The sequence below is a fragment of the Chiloscyllium plagiosum genome, chromosome 1 (assembly GCF_004010195.1).
Source record: "Chiloscyllium plagiosum isolate BGI_BamShark_2017 chromosome 1, ASM401019v2, whole genome shotgun sequence".
NCBI lineage: Eukaryota > Metazoa > Chordata > Chondrichthyes > Orectolobiformes > Hemiscylliidae > Chiloscyllium > Chiloscyllium plagiosum.
The window spans coordinates 118,888,468-118,905,859 of NC_057710.1; the positions used below are offsets into that span (position 1 = coordinate 118,888,468).

Below are 17,392 nucleotides of genomic sequence, written 5' to 3' on the forward strand. Positions count from 1 at the left end.
TGATTCCCGATCTTAATTTGCAGCATAACTAATTTCTGGGCTTGTGTTTTCTTCCCCTGTAGACGGTGTTTAACCATGGTGAAAAATCTGAAAAAAATGAATAACAATGCTTACATTGTTGTGAAGGGAGTTTTAATTACCACAGGAATACACTTCTGGGAGACGCCTATCATGACAGTACATGAAACGCAATTGGTTATAAAGATTGCTGTTAAAATTACTTGGGTGTATCAATTATGTCTTCCTCAATCTGATTCTTTCTTTTTCTGATCCCGCCCTTTGAATATATTCCTTTTGCTCAGAGGATTCTCTGGCATTTTTAACACCTTTCTCTTTCTTAGCAAAGAAGTGACCCAGTACAATTTTTCTTTCAATAGTGTTCTTATGACAAATATTACCATGACCCAGTCTTGTTTTTGGACCTTTAGCTGCTGTCAAGTTAAGACTAACAATATGCATTTAAGTAGCACTTTTAATTAGTGCTACTTAAAAAATGACCAGAGGAGCAATGTCAAACAAAATTTGATACCCTAAACATTAGGTAATTTTAAGCTGGAGCCAGGTCAAAGATGTCTGTTCTAAAGAGTACATCATCTAAAGAATGAAATGAAGATATTCAAAGAGAGAATTCCAGAGTCTTGGTCCGGGGTAGTTGATGGCATGGTCCCTAATCTTGTTCCAAATTGAGGATGCTGACAAGGCCAAGGTTAGAGGAGTTCAGGTATCTCAGAGTTGTGGCATTGGAGGAGCTTAGAGATATGGAGGGACAAGGTCATGCGTTGGTGAGAAACTAAAATTGAAGCTTTGCTTAAACTAAGAGTCTGTGTAGGTCAGCAAGGTTTAGTGCACGACAGGATTTGATGCGAGTTAACCTGAACAGCAGAGCTGTGGATCACCTGAAGTTTACAGATGGTGGAATCCAGGAAGGTGGCCACGTATGCATTCGATAAGCAAGCTGAAGGGCATCAAAGGCATGGATTAAGGTTTCACAGCCGATAAGCTCAAGCAGGGGGTGGACTTTGGTAACATCATAGATGCTGAAATAGGTGACCTTCATGATGTAAACACAAAATCTAAACAGTTCGCATACTGGAAATCTAAAATAAAAGCAAAACACGATCCGGTCAGGTAACATTTGTAGAAAGCTAATGATCTTTTCCTCAGAGCTGAGAAAAACATGTTAGAAATATAGTAGGTTATGCAGTTAGAGCTGTAACAGCACATACAGAGCTAGTGACAGGTCGGAGAGGGGAAAGAACAAAAGGGAAGGTCCACAGTGAGAAAAAAAGCTGAAAATTCTGCAAACACCCATCTGTTAAGCAGCAGTCACAGAGTCAGGCAGAGTTTCAGTCCAGTGGTCTTTCATCGACCGGCACTTTCCTGTGTTTTAGGTATTTCCAGCATTTTCTGTCTTTATTTCTGATTTGTTGATGTTGTAAGATCTGTGATAGTTGGCAAGCAGGATTGACAAAATGACAAAAAAGGATGCTGGTGAAAGCAGAAAATGATGATAACAGTGACAAGGACAGAAACAGAAGATTTGTCTCAAGGAGGTGGAAAAAGGAAAGCAGAACCATTCAAATAGTGTTATCCAAAAACAAACGAAAAAGGCAAAGAAGTAAAACATGAACAGAGTTTATGGTTCCGTCCACTATATTATCATCAACCTGCCCAGGAATTGTGTGGTTAGGCTGGGTTTAGTTTCTTGGGAACAGAAAAGGGATTGAAAGGGGGTTTGAATTGAGGCGCAATAAATACTATAAGATACCTCCCAGGTCTAATAAGTCAATAACTATGGCATAGACATGAAGTCGTTTGCAGAAGGATTAAGGGGAGTTGCGGAGTAATACTTTCATGTTGAGTGTGATGGACAATATGTAACTTACTGCCTGAAAGGATTATGGAGACAGAAATATTCATTACATTTAGAATATACTTGAATATTCTTGTGAGGTGTCATACAAGGCTGTAAACCAAGAGCTGGAAACTGGGATTTAACTCTTTCACAATTGGCAAAGCCATGATCAATCAATGAGCCTACTCTTGTGTCATAAATCTTCTGAGTTCCAATATTGGTTATTCTTGCATGAGATGTGAGTTTTGCTGGCAAGTCCAGCATTTGTTATCTATCTCTCGTTGCCCTTTTTGTAAGGGCAGTTAATGGTTAACCACATTGCTGTGTCTTTGGAATTACATGTAGGCCAGACCGGCAATGATAGTAGATTTCCTCCCCTCGAGCACATTAATGAACTAGATGAGTTTCCATCCTGTACATCTATATGACTCTATGATAATTGACTATCATATTTCTAGTCATCATTTCTGTGACTGCTTTTTCGTTCCTTTTCTCTTATTAATTATTTGAATATAAATTCAAACAGCTGCTTTGAACCCATGTCCCTAGAGGGTAGTGCTTTGCTGAGTTACTAGTCCAACAACAATAGTACCAACTGCCCTGTATTTGACCAGCTTCCCATGATAATTAGGCAGGTAGGCACTTTTCCTTTTGCTGGTGTAGTGGACAGCGAAGAAGGTTACCTCAGATTACAACAGGATCTTGATTAGATGGGCCAATGGGCCGAGAAGTGGCAGATGGAGTTTAATTCAGATAAATGCAAGGTGCTGCACTTTGGGAAAGCAAATCTTAGCAAAAAGATTTACAAGGATGTTGCCAGGGTTGGAGGATTTGAGCTATAGGGAGAGGTTGAATAAGCCAGGGCTGTTTTCCCTGGAGTGTCAGAGACTGAGGGGTAACCTTATAAAGGTTTACAAAATCATGAGGGGCATGGGTAGGATAAATAAACAAGGTCTTTTCCCAGGGGTGGGGGCTCCAGAACTAGAAAGCATAGGATGAGAGGGGAAAGATACAAAAGAGACCTAAGGAGCAACTTTTTGACACAGAGTGGTGCGTGTGTGAACTGAGCTGCCAGAGGAAGTGGTGGGGGCTGGTACAATTGCAACATTAAAAAGGCATCTGGATAGGTATATGAATAGGAAAGGGTTGGAGGGATATGAGCCAGGTCTGGCAGGTGGGACTAGATTGGGTTGTGGTATCTGGTCGGCATGGACGGGTTGGACTGAAGGGTCTATTTCCGTGCTGTACATCTCTATGACTCTACTGTTAGAACAGGTATTCTCGCAAGTAAAGTATCTGTGTTAAGGGTGGGATATAGATTTGTGAGCATGTATCCCTTCTTTTGTTAACTTCAACTTTTTTGAAAACAGTTTTGCACATTGCTACTTCCATTTTGGTGTTGGAATAAAGGGGCGGACAGAGTTTTTGACCCTAACCTACCTTTACATATCTCAGTTTGGAGGTAACCCAGTCTCATGCGCTATTGGTCTGGCAGTCCTGAACATCATCGAGAAGGAGGATCTCCATGGGAATGCAACCAGAGTAGGAAACTATATGATGAACTTACTGAAAGAACAACAAGCCAAACATCTGCTTATTGGGGATGTCAGGTAATATTTTGCCAATCCAGATTGTTAGCGGTGTGTGAACAAATCTAAACTCCATTAGGGAGGATATGGAATGGATGGATCATCACAGTGGTACATTCTGAACGTGATCCAGCTAGCAATTGGTGGAAGAGTTCTTAAAGTTCTCGCGACACATGGAGTAAGTGGGCTTGTGTTAAGTATGAAACTGGATGTTAAAAATCCCAAACCCCATTCCAAGCTGCCTCAGTCCCACCCTCTCCTCGTGTGAGCAAGGCAGAACAGACAAAGGCAACTAACTCACTGCCGAATGGAGCTTACCTTATTTCAAAAATTTCAATGAGACTGAATGCCTCACCATTTTAAACTTTAGGGTAAAACAAAACTGGTCCATTTCCCCTCCCCAGCCCTTGTTCTGCTGACCTCTGTCCAAGCTGCTGTTAAGCTTCATCAATCCCCAATTATCCATCCACTATAACCTCCCACCACTTAGCCTTTCGAATGTCTCACTCCCTCTTATCTGCAGCTTTGTGCCAAAGACCTACCTTCCCCTCAGCCTTTTAATCAGTCAGGCAATCTGGTTGCATGGACCTGTAAATATTGGGCCATTGTTGCTCATTATGGTACTGTTTTTTTGGTATGTAGCTAAAATTTCATACAGGACATTTCTATTGGGCTGATATTGAGTTGATATGTTCTGCTCCAGGAATAACCCTTGCTTGGCTGAGCCACAGTGCTCGAGTTCAGGGTAGTGAGAAGCAAGCCCTTAGGGACCCCAAAGTGTGCAATGGGATATTGCTGAAGTTCAACATACCACAGGCACACAGCAACACAGCACAAGGTACTGATGAACTTTCCACCGGTTATCCTAGGAAGGTCACCCTCCCTGTAGCATGGTTATCTGGTGCCGAGTGGAAGAATTTCCGTTCCTGGAAACTGAGGACTCCCCTTGGTTCCATGAGTGAGCTGGACTGACACATCATGGAATTTCTATGATCTTGTAGTTCTTGTCGTTCATGCTGGTAGAAGTAATGTGCTCGGAAATGTTGCTAAATTCAGCTTGCTGAGTTGCTAAGTCCAGCCTGTTTGTATGAGCTGAATGCTGTGGTAGATAATTGGGTATTGAGTCCAGGAGGAGGGATGTCAATGAAGTGAACTCTATTTTAATGTTCTGTCAAACCACTCAACTGGAACTAATATTATAGACCAGCCAAGTAATCCATCAAAACATTCGACTAGATCCAAGATTTTGAGAAGTCAGGAAATCACATATTACAACGTATTTAGCTTTTACAATATTTTTCAGCATTCAATTAGATTTCCCATCAGTTGGGAAGCTCAAATTGTTGATTTAGGGATCATAGTGGGTATCTAATTATTGAAGGCAAGAGAGATGTGGCTGGGCTTGGTGTGAAATGGTCTTAAGTGGTATAACTGGTGTTTGGTACTTATGAAATGAAACCTGGATGTTACTCTGTTGTGGGTAAGAATGGACTGTTTCATTATCAGGAGAGTTATAAATAGATTTGAACAGGGGAATGAATAATATATAGCCCTAGCCCCAGCTTTTAAACTGAGGGAAGGTCAGAGAGCAGCTAAAATTGCTGGACCAGGAGTGGCTGAGGGAAGTTTTAAAGTGATGTCCTAGGACGGTAATGCACCATTCCCTGGAATCTTCATTTTTTTTACTGTCTTCAAACAAATGGGCGGCACGGTGGGCGGCACGGTGGCACAGTGGTTAGCACTGCTGCCTCACAGCGCCAGAGACCCGGGTTCAATTCCCACCTCAGGCGACTGACTGACTGTGTGGAGTTTGCACATTCTCCCCGTGTCTGCGTGGGTTTCCTCCAGGTGCTCTGGTTTCCTCCCACAGTCCAAAGATGTGCAGGTTAGGTGAATTGGCCATGCTAAATTGCCTGTAGTGTTAGGTAAGGGGTAAATGTAGGGGTTTGGGTGGGTTGCGCTTCGGCGGGTCGGTATGGACTTGTTGGGCCGAAGGGCCTGTTTCCACACTGTAAGTAATCGCTAATCGCTAAAAATCTCCCTCCCCTGCCCTAAGCATGGATATACTGCCTAACTCACAAAGATTGTAAATGTCTAATGGATCTAGTCTTGAGTGCCAAGTTAAACATGCTATTTCTTCAATACACTTCATATTTCTCTTACTGCAGAGGTGTTGGATTTTTTATTGGAGTTGACCTGGTGAAAGATCGAAAGAAGAGAACACCAGCCAAGGCGGAAGCACAATATATAATCTACAGGTAAAGTGCGTGCCAGTGTCCAAGGCTGTTTGTTTTTGTAACTGTTAATTGAAAAACCAGAGCTGATAAGGAAGTCACAAGGACTGGAAAAGTGAAACAGCAAATGTACACTTGAAAGATAAATTGTTGCTCAGAGTTGCTGAGTCATGAACCAACAATTTCAATTGATGTTTTGGTTATCTATCCACATTGTTGTTCACTACTGGAATGAACTCATATTTTAAAACAATCAGTGGGTGTCATGGAGACTGGGGTTTAGAAACAATTTCCTGCCATTGTGGGGACAAAATGTATAGAGCAGCCCCTCCATCCATTTATATTTGTTGGCGTGAATCCCAAACCAACTATCCTGTTTCAATAGCACCAGTGAACTTGCCAGAAGCATGCCCCACTGGGACTCTACTTATGTCAGAGTAGGGCACCAGATTGCTAGACACAGTGTGCACCAATGACATTGCTGTCTGCATCTCTTGGATCTGCGGGAATAAAATTGGATGTACAAGGGAGAATGGTTGAGCCAAGATTGAAGGTTTTGCAAGGCACAAGGCTTTTACAGCAGGAATCAAGATTACAGGGAGAAAGGCACATTCTGGTCAATGTAGTAAACCTTTCTTTTTCACTCCTGCAGACTCAAGGAAGAAAAGATATTGCTGAGTGCTGATGGGCCACATCGAAACGTTCTGAAATTTAAACCACCAATGTGTTTTACTATGGAGAATGCCAAGTTTTTGGTAGAGAATATAGACAAAATTCTCTCAGGTATGCCATTCTATAGAAAAAGAGGAATATCAGTGTAGTTAACTAATACATTGTGTGGAGGCAGGTCAAATACTAATAGTTCCCACTCACCCTGGATCCTGGAGGCAAAGGAATCCCGTTCAAGGAATACAAAGACAATATTTTGAAAAATGCTCCAACTGGTGTTCAGTGTATTTTTATGTCTTCATTGTGGAATGAACTACAAAAAGAAGAAACGTAAGTCAATATTAATGTCCAGTCCACCATGTTTAATATCTGAATCACAAAGGGTGGTACTCATTCTGTCATGCCCTTTCTGCTCCAGCTTGTGTATGCTCAGCTTCCCTTTGTTCCCAGACCTGACAGCTCTCTCCTCTCCTTATTAATGGTGATAGCTCATCCTTCAGTATTGTTGGCCTTACCTAACTTGATGCAAAGTCCACCTTTCCCCATATTATAGCAGGTGAACCCATTCCAATCCTGAGGAGGGTTAAGCGGATAGCATACTTTGTCATAAATACTTCTGCATTTGAAAGCTGTCAGACAAAAAAAAGGGGGGAATGTAGTGGGATTAAAATGCTGATCTCTTATAAATTGGATTCAAACCTGATGCAAATGATAAGATGCAAGTTTACTATTTCAGGCTGTCAATTACCATTTTAAAATACACTCAGTTGTCTCAATTCAATTCCTGTTGGACGTGAGACCCAATGAAAGATTGCACAGTGTGTCTGACATGGTTACTGTGGGAATGGTAATGCCACATTGAAGTAATATTGTGACATTGCATTTTAAATCATATTTGAGGCACAGGAGGTGTATTCATTTAACTTTCGTCGTACTTGACCCAGAAGCACTTAATGTTGGCATGAGATGCCCAAAGTGGGAAAATGTCCCATTGTCCAATAATGTTACTTTCCATCTTTCCACTATTTTTGTGCACAACAAAAAAGTAAACCAACTGTATAAATCAGTATCTTTTAATAAGCATAATCTCAAACGAGCTTTCCTAAGTTTATTCTGCCAACCTTTGTAGTAAGGAGCGATGATTCATTGAGTTCCACGCATAAAAATAAAATTAATAAAAGCCAAGGTTCCACGTTGCAGTGTGAGATAAATGTTTAAACTGTAATAAAAGCAATCTTATGATAAGTAGCTGCTTTTCGATGTGTAAGCAGAAAATGGATATAGCATATTTTAAAGCCTTAGGTAGATTGTGACACCTTCTGGGATTGGGGATGTGGGGGTGGGTGTGGGGAAAGTGTGAATTTACTGACAATGGCACTTTACCAGGTCATCGCTCAGTCAGAGGGTGTGCTTTCTTAAACCAACCTGTTACTCTCTTTCCTCTGTGTTGCCTCTGCCAGGAGATGAGTGGGGTGCATCACATTTATAATAGATCAAGCTTAATAGCATGATTTATTTCCCTGCCCCTTTTTTTGGTACATTTGTAAATTAACAATCTCTTGTCATTTTTACTTGTTTACATTTGCAGATCTTGAGAAAGGAACCAGAGTGGGAGTTCCAAATGAGCAGCTGAAGACAGTGGAAAATGGCAGTCCATTGACCCTCAGTGGCACCAAGAGAAAGGCATGCGGGTTCTTTTCATTCAGAAAATCTTCTCGGGTATTCAAGTTCAACGTGAATTTAAAGACAAGGATAGCATTAGAACAGAACTGAGTCCAGCTTAATCAGTTTTAAATCATGCAGCAAAACAAAATACAACCAGATGAGCTGAGATAAGTTTAGAATCCCATGTATTCTGCATGTGGATTGCATCATTCCTTGGATTATCATAATTACAAGAGTATGAATTCAGCATAAATGTGGGTGGTACACTTAAAATAGTACACTGGAAATATAAATGCTATTGTAGGTAACTACATCGTGTGGTCTGGTACTGGGCCACTAAAACCTGAGAAGCCTTCCAAGGTCAGACATTTCTCTGTAAATCAACATCAGTCAGGGTGCTAGTGAAGGGAATAGAATTCGCTTCTGCACCTCTGAGCCAGCCGCAATCTCTTAAACTTGAGCAACGTCAGCAACCAGCAACGTCCCCCTATACGATGACAAAGTTGTGTACTGGTGGACAGTGATTAGGTGAGACTAAAACATTCACTGGCCACCATCAGTTCAGAGCCTCCATCATGTCTCACTATGCAGGTTCAGCTATGACCCTCAGTCCTAGATCACTGTCCAGGCTGCTTGCCAGTACCTCCACCTCAGAAACCAGTGGTCTCCTGTGGCCTTGCTGATCAAAAGATACTTGAAATTCAAAACCAGGGAAAACATGTGGTCATTTTTACTCCCCTTATGTCACTAGATTTTCTTAAACCAACCTGTTACTCTATTTCCTTTGTGTTACCTCTGCCAGTAAGTGAGTGGGATGTATCACATTTGGGATAGATGGGGCTTAATAGCATGATTTATTTCCCTGTCCCTTTTTTGGTACATTTGTAAATTATCAATGTCCTGTCATATTTGCTTGTTTACATTTGTAGATCTTGAGTAAGGAACCAGGGTGGGAGATGTCAAGGGAAAATGTCATTCATTGATTTTATTTGGATTGTGTTTTAAAACAGGCTCCCCATGCCAGTGTTCCTGAGTCGAATAACAGCAGCATAAGTGAACCCCACCAGCCTGAAGCTTCACAGAGCGAAGAATCGCCAGATGGAAAAAGTAGCCACTGCAGCAGAACTGCTTGTGGACAACAACAAAGTTCCTGTCGCAGTGGAACTGGTGTGATGTCACACAAAAGGATTAGGACATGAACTGCAAGCTGTGGTATTCTGGTCCTCTTTGCATGTTATCACATCCTTGGCTGCACATGAAAGGGTCTATCGCACATTGGCACATGCGCCATTTAGATTCAGCCTCTCCAAGCTTTTAACAAAGTTTTTTGTTTTTATTTTAATAGGTTTGCACGTTGACTATTAACTATTGCTGGAATCTCCTTTTCAGGTTTTCCCCAATTCAGAACCAATTAGGTAGGGTGACCTAGATTTCCACTGAAGTTAATATGGTCAATCAGGAGGGAATTACAATCCCAACCGTCTCCTCCTTCTACCAAAACACCCAGGAAAATCCTATATTTTTGAATATGAAGGGATTCTAATTTATCTCAAAAGTTATTTGTAAGGATCTATTTTGTTAAAAAATATTTTGACTGTGCTGTAATACTGCCCACTTGTCTGCATGAGTGCAGCTTCAACAACATTCAAAAAAGCTTGATACCATCCAAGGTAAAGCAGCCCACTGGATTGGCATTCTATCCATCAATTTCAAAACTCTCTCCCTTTACTACTGATGCAAAGTGGCAGTAGTATGTACCATCTACAAGATAAACCACAGCAATTCACCGAGCTTCCTTCAGTAGCTAGGGCTACAGATGGATGGGAGCACTCTGACCTGCAAATTCCACTCCAAGCTACACACCATCCTGACTTGGAACTGCGTTGCTATCCCTTCACTGGGCAAGATGGTGAACCTCCCTTCCTTATAACCAGCCCTGCAGCAGTTCAAGCTTCTAACTCATCACCACCTGCTCAAGGATAATTGTGGATGGACAATAAATAGTGGCCATGCTTGTGATGCCAGCATCCTGTAAACAGTTTTTTTAATATAAAGTGCCAGATCCCTGATTGTGAATTTAAACTAAATACATATTCCTTGAGGCTCCATGGTATGCAGCCACGTGACGTGAGGCATGGCAATTTGAAGATGAAGTTTTAATGAAGAAAATAAAATTTCAATGTTTTGACCTTAAAATTTATATAGGATCTATTATAATAATATAAAGTTATGTCTAACTAGACACTTTCTACTTGATGGTACAAACAGAAATTCAACTTGCATTTTATAAAATTTCTTTTAAAAAAGGTATCATGGATAATTGCGATTTTGTCAGCTATTTAAATCAGCTTTCTTAACATCAGTTTGGCTATTGATTGCAAGTGGAGAAAGTAAGGATACTGTAAGGTACTAAAGCTATGTATCTGAAGTTGGTTTTTAGTGGAATATGTTTATTTTTCAGAGGTTTAAATCAAATGTCTATAGAAATTGTCCTTCAGGTGTTCGGAATTCCAACTCAAATCAACCAAACTTTCAAAACAATTCTCCATTTTTAATCAAACTATATTAAAACAATTCTCAAATCTGTAAAACAAGAAAATACGCAAGCAATGAAATGCTGAGCAGCAGATTTTTAGTTCTCCACATGGTCACAGACCAGATTTATTCTGATGGATACACTACAGATCCTGTCGAAGGTCCTGATACACTAACTGCAGTAATTTCTTGGGAAGTTGTAACTTCTGAAGGTCAGTTACCCAGTGTCTGCAACCCATTGTAAAAGTACCCAACTAGGAGCTGGAGTCAGAAGGGTCCAACTTAGCTGAATAGTTGTCGAAGAGCAGGTTTGATTTCTCAAACATTTCTAACTGTAAGTCTGCCATACTATGCCCCTTCCCCAAGAGAGACCTGATCCACCTACTTTCACCCACTTACCTGTGAGATTATCACCTCACCCATTCACTTCACACACTTACCTTCTCAAAGTGCCTCTTGGGGCCTTTTAATCCTGGTGTAAGTCAGTTACTGCTGTAGGCAGGGAATGTGCTTGATCAGCAGCACTGGTAAGCTCATCGCTCATACAGGTGACACCTCCTTTTCCCTAACTTACTGGCTTCACATTATCTATCTGCAGAGACATGGGGCGAAATTTGCTGCCCTCCATGAAGTCTGAAGTGGGAAAGCTCACAGACTGCCTTCCCACACTGCTGCTGATTGATGCCCTTGAGGGGGAAAACCCAACAAAACTTGGAAATTACATAATCTGGTGTGAACTCTATTTGCAAAGCTGAAAATGGAATGCCAAAACATTCATTTCTAAGTTTGACTTCTTTTTCAATTAATGCTCACAGAAGAGAACTCATCCTGCCATTGCTGATATTCAGCCAGCACCAGCCCAGCATTCACTGTGTGGGGTTCTCAGAAGGCAGGATTTCTGCCCTGGGATCTTTTCACTTGATACTGGGGGGGGGCCTTCTCTAAAAAAAGCAATATTAGCATGTTGCCAACTCTCTGACTGTGGGTGAGACAACAGTCATCTGGATTCAATACTGCTAGTAGTCTCATCTTTTTGTCATTTTAAATTGTTCAATTAATCTTCCTGATATGTATGCTTTTCTAGAGTAAAAGAATCCAGCTCTATAAGTCTATCATGATAACTAAAGGCCTTTAAATAAAGGATAAATCTAATAAAGCTTTGTATTATCCAGACCCTCTATATCATCATGTCATTTGAGTCCTCTTTAGCGACCAAACTATAAATGAGTACCATGTTGGACTGTAATGCAATATACATGCCTGTACGTTTACAAAATTCTTCATTAATGCCTCACCCACCTCTATAAATGCAATAGGAGCTTTTAAGGTAGCATTAATGTTTTATTCTTCTGTATATGCAATCTGTATGTTAACTGGTTTTTCACTGATATGGTGCTACTCAGTTTTTCAGAAATGGTTTCTTCTCACATCATGATGTCAATAGTGTAACATTCATATATACAAATATAATAAATTGCATAGCACAATTGAGTTAATCCAATTGTATGTACTGATCCAGTCAGCACTCCATTTACTGCTGTCTTCAGAGCAAAATTAGCAAATGGTGAGGTGTCGTTTAGAGACTTTCAGGAATTGATGTGGATGTGACATCTATCTGTTCCTCACATAACTTAGTGCTTTTAGATATGGCCATTATTTAAAAACAGCATTGTACAGTAAGTTTGCAATCAGTAGCAATTGGTAAAGAACCCAAGTTGACTTGAATCAATGTATTAAAGATTTTTGTGGCTGGCAAAGAAGAAACGTTTGTTCCAACAAACGTCCTGAAAAGAAGTAATAGCACAGTTTGTGAACTATTGCATTTACCTGGCACTGAGCACCATTTGTGACCATTAAAAAATAAAGTGGGTATAGTTAGTACGTTTGCAGATGACACCAAAATTGGAGGTGTAGTGGACAGCAAAGGAGGTTATCTCAGATTACAATGGGATCTGGACCAGATGGTACAATGGGCTGAGAAGTGGCAGATGGAGTTTAATTCAGATAAATGTGAGGTGCTGCATTTTAGGAGAGCATATCTTAGCAGAACTTATACACTAAATGGTAAGGTCCTAGGGAGTGTTGCCAAACAGAGACCTTGGAGTGCAGGTTCATAGCTCCTTGGAAGTAGAGTTGCAGGTAGATAGGATAGTGAAGGCAGCATTTGGTATGCTTTCCTTTACTGGTCAGAGTATTGAGTACAGGACATTGGTTAAGCCACTTTTGGAATATTGCATGCAATTCTGGTCTCCTTCCTATCGGAAGGATGTTGTAACACTTAAAAGGGTTCAAAAAGGATTTATAAGGACGTTGCCAGGGTTGGAGGATTTGAGCTATAGGGAGAGGTTGAACAGGCTGGGGCTGTTTTTCCTGGAGCATCAGAGGCTGAAGGGTGACCTTATAGAGCTTTATAAAATCATGAGGGGCATGGATAGAATAAATAGACAAAGTCCATTTATGAGGTGGGGGAGTCCAGAACTAGAGGGCATAGGTTTAGTGTGAGAGGGGAAAGATATAAAAGAGACTTAAGGGGCAACATTTTCACATAGAGTGTGGTACTTGTATGGAATGAACTGCCAGAGGATGTGGTGGAGGCTGGTACAATTGCAACATTTAAAAGGCATTGGTATATGAATAGGAAGGGTTTGGCGTGATATGGGCTGGGTGCTGGCAGATTAGACTAGATTAGGTTGGGCTAGGTGGTCGGCATGGACTAGTTGGACCGAAGGGTCTGTTTCCGTACTGTACATCTCTATGACTCTATGACAACAAAGCTAGGTCAGATTCGTCAATGATTGGTCATAGAGTCATTGAGACCCTATTGACCAACTAGTCCACGGTGACCAAGTTTCCCAAAACAAACTAGTCCCACTTACCTGTGTTTGGCTGATGTCCCTCTGTACCTTTGCTTTTCATGTACTGATCCAATTGTCTTTTAAATATTGTACTGTACCTGCATCCACCACTTCCCATGGCAGCTCATTCCACACACAAACAACTCTCTGTGTAAAAATGTTGCCCCTCGTGTCCTTTTTAAAACTTTCACCCCTCATCTTAAAAATAAGCCCCATTGTTTTGAACTCCCCCACCTAGGGAAAAGATCCTTGCTATGCACTTTATCTGCGCCTCTCATGATTTTATAAGGTTGCTCCTCAACCTCCCACTTTATAACTCAAACCTTCCATTCCCAGCAACATCCTGGTAAATCTTTTATGAAGTCTCTCCAATTTAATAATATCCTTCCTATAGCAGAACGGCCAGAACTGAAAAGGCCTCACCAATGTCCTGTACAACCTCAATATAACATCCCAACTCCTGTACTCAATAGACAATAGGAGCAGGAGTAGGCCATTGAGCCCTTGATTCCACTATCTTTGAGAGCTCTATCCAACTCCAAAGGTCTGAGCAACGAAGGAAAGCATGTTAAATACATTTTTAACCACCCTATCTCCATGTGACAGAAATTTCAAAGAATTATGTCCCTATATCCATAGGTTTCTCTATTCTACAACACTACTCCAGGGTCCTACCATTTATTATATAAGGTTTGCCCTGGTTTGTTTTATCAAAATGCAAAACCTTGCATTTATCCAAATTAAACTCCATCTGCCACTCCTCAACCTAATGGCCCAATCAATCAAGATCTCTTTAATTAAAGACGCCGTGGTCGGATTCATGCACTTTTTCATTATCTCCTGCATGTTTTTTCTCACACTTAAAATCGACCAAATTTCCCTGGTACGGAACAAAACAGCATCACATTGACCCTGTAAATCATACATGATGTTGCTCAACTTTGGCCTGAGGGCAACATCCTCTTATAGAAAAGATCGCTCACGTAGCCACTAAATAGTAACAGCATCAAATACTGCCAGTAACTCAATGAATACAGGATTGGAGGATTGGTAAGTTGACACTTTGGACATAGACAGTTCAGCTGTGGCAGCACTGGATCAGCTAATCATTATGGACTGCCCAATCTTCCTTCCAATTGGAAAGAAGTCATGAGGAACTGCCCATGAAATTTCTAGTGTTGATTTTCTGCCTCTGCGAAAAATGAAAATGACAGCACCCCATCCACCTAACTGATGTCACATGTGCAGCTAAAAATCCAGTATTGCAATTGTTCAAAATTTGGAAACACGTCTGCCAGTATCCGTGGAGAGAAACAGGCAAGTCAAGATCTTGTGTCCATAGCATCTATTCACTTTTAACTGTAATTTGGAACAGTTCTGATGGAGGAACAGCAGGTGAGATGTCACCTTGTCCATTACCCCCACTGGGTGGTCTGTTGTGTGCTTTCAATTTTTTCTGTTGGTGTTTTATCCATGAGCCCACTGTCATTATTCTGTGACTTAACATTCAAGATGAACCCATAAGCAAAAGCCAAGACTAGATTGTTAACATTTGTCGGAAAATAACTACCCAGAATTGATCATTTTTAACTTGAATGTGCTTTGAGTTGGCAAAGCGTTGTGCCTCAGCACAGGAGTATTATACCCTTCGCTGACTGCACTGTTGCAGAAAGTTGAAAAGAAACTTCTATAAATAACCTGTTTACTGGAGCAAACTGCTGAATCTTAGAAACAAAATACAGAGAGGGAACCCGAAACCACTGATTAATTGCTCGGTTCTGAATGACTTTAGCAATGAGTCATGAATTTGTGCTAAAGGCCAGGATCTGCAACATATATTTCAATCTGGGATTCATAACCACAAAAGAGCTGGGACTGTCCTCAGCAACTTTGTTTGTAGCCCAAGAGAAAGAACAGCAATGCAAGCATCGTCTCAACAAATCTGCATTTTTATACAAGTTTCTGTTGCTCTATTTTAGTTTCATCACAGGAAATATTCTCAAGTTTTTTTGCAAGGCCAGGACAGGACAATTATCAGGAAAATAATTACAAGGGTGAATGCGACTGACCAACAGACAAGAGATAAATGTTGTATCTTTCCCCAAAACTTTGGCTACCATCCTAATACTTTTACTTAATACTTCCCAATGATATATCCTACTCAGTGTCAATGCCTGTTTTCTAATCCCTTTATGAGGTGCCTCAGAATGTTTTCCTACAGTAATGGTGCTGTATTGAATGCAAGACATTGTTTTGTTGCAGATAAAATGTTGGTGCAAAAAAATGTCCATTGCTTGTCATAGGAGTTGGGAATGATTAGCCTGCACTGAACTTGTATCATTTCGCCCACTGTAACAGCTTTTCTTCACTTCACAAACACCTGGAAAATCTGGCAGGAGTTCCACAGGTCCCCAGGTGGAGACGAGACTCCATCAGCAGTGGTATCCTTTTGTCAAGTTCAGATTGTAATGTTGGTTATTAGCTTAGTGAACAGAGGGAGACTTTTGACCCATGCCTGTATGTAAGGTCCTTTTCAGCCAAGCAACCTGGAGCTCTAAAGGCTTAAATATTAGAAAAATAAATTTCACAACCTAGCCATCAGTCTTTGACATCCAATGACCTCACTGTCATTGAACCCCTCCCTGTCAACATCCTGGGTGAAGGTTACCATTGACCAGAAACTTAACTGGACTGCTCATATAATTACCACTAGAGCATGCTGGGAATTCTGCAGCAAGTAACTCACCACCTGAATCCTCCAAATCTGACACCATCCACAAAACAGGAGTGTGAATACTCTCCACTTGCCTCGATGACTGCAGCTCCAATGACGCTCTAAGAAGCTCAACATTATCCAGAAAAAAAAAAGTATTTTTCATTAACACCACGTCCAGCACCTCAACATTTACTCCCTTCACCACCAACCTGCAGCGGCAACTGAAAACATCATTAGAAAATTCACTACAACATCTCACAAGGATCTTTAGACTGCATCTTCAAACCCACAACCTCTTTTGCCTAGAAGGACAAAGGGTACATGGGTTCCAATTGCGATGCTTTAAGTCTGATATGACTTCTTCAGAACAACTTCAGAGTTATATCAGACTTGAAACATAAACTCTGTTTCTTCCATCACAGATGTTGCCAGATGTGTGGAGTTTCACCAGCATTTCGCTATTTATTTCAGACTTCCAGCATTCAAGGTATTTTGCTTTTATTTTATTTGAAAACTTTGCTCTTTAAGCCCGAAAACAAATTTAAGCCAACAATATAAATTGAAAATTAAATCGTGTTCATAAATACAAAAGTGAATGCATCCAAACAGTGCAAGAAATAAAAGATAAAGTGAATAGAAAAGAGTAGAATGCATAGCAGAAAACAAAGCTGAAGTTATATAAGGAGTGCCCCATTGTAATAGGATGACTGAATAATTTCTGTACATCAATGGTAAATGATAAATACAGAACTACTGCAGAAGAGTCAATGAAGCAATCCCTACCACGAACGGAAAGGTTACTTTTTTTTATTCATTCACGGAATGAGGGCGTTGCCGGCTAGGCAGCATTTATTTTCCATCCCTACTTGCCCAGAGGGCAGCTAAGAGTCAACCAAATTGTTGTGAGTCAGGAATCACATGTAGGCTCGACCAGGTAAGATGGCAGTTTCCTTCTTTAAGGGCATTAGTGAACCAGATGGGTTTTTCTGACATTCAACAATGGATTCATGGTCATCATTAGATTTTAAATTCCAGATATTTATTAAATTCAAATTCCAATATCTACTATGGTGGGATTCAAATCCGGATCCTCAGAATGTTATCCGAGTCTCTGAATTAACATTCTAGTCATAATACCAAGGAGCCCAGAGTTCAAACATTTTAACTAAAGGAAGTTGCCATGCAAGTGTTTGCAGAACTGGTAAACAGATGTGAAAATATGGACTGCAATTGGGAACAAGAGATTACATAGAAACAATACATCAGACTAATCT

At 40.7% G+C, this 17,392-nt stretch overlaps 1 protein-coding gene and 1 long non-coding RNA gene across 3 annotated transcripts in view; one reads left to right on the forward strand and one right to left on the reverse strand.

Annotated features, from left to right (window-relative positions):
- Positions 1 to 9,485, forward strand: part of LOC122552249 (ethanolamine-phosphate phospho-lyase-like) — a 37,772-nt gene extending 28,287 nt beyond the window's left edge. For both annotated transcript variants that reach the window (XM_043694936.1, XM_043694942.1), the window contains 5 exons: positions 3,311 to 3,465; positions 5,613 to 5,702; positions 6,331 to 6,461; positions 7,936 to 8,030; positions 9,023 to 9,485. In XM_043694936.1, coding sequence (XP_043550871.1) covers positions 3,311 to 3,465; positions 5,613 to 5,702; positions 6,331 to 6,461; positions 7,936 to 8,030; positions 9,023 to 9,211 — 660 coding nt within the window. In that variant the 3' untranslated portion in view covers positions 9,212 to 9,485. The remainder of the gene's footprint in view (positions 1 to 3,310; positions 3,466 to 5,612; positions 5,703 to 6,330; positions 6,462 to 7,935; positions 8,031 to 9,022) is intronic.
- On the reverse strand, positions 1,010 to 16,320 carry LOC122552263. The gene is made up of 3 exons (XR_006312341.1): positions 16,149 to 16,320; positions 6,552 to 6,660; positions 1,010 to 1,097 (listed from the first exon to the last, which is right to left on the reverse strand). It is a non-coding gene; the product is annotated as an uncharacterized LOC122552263 (long non-coding RNA).
- Positions 16,321 to 17,392: the final 1,072 nt, after the last annotated feature.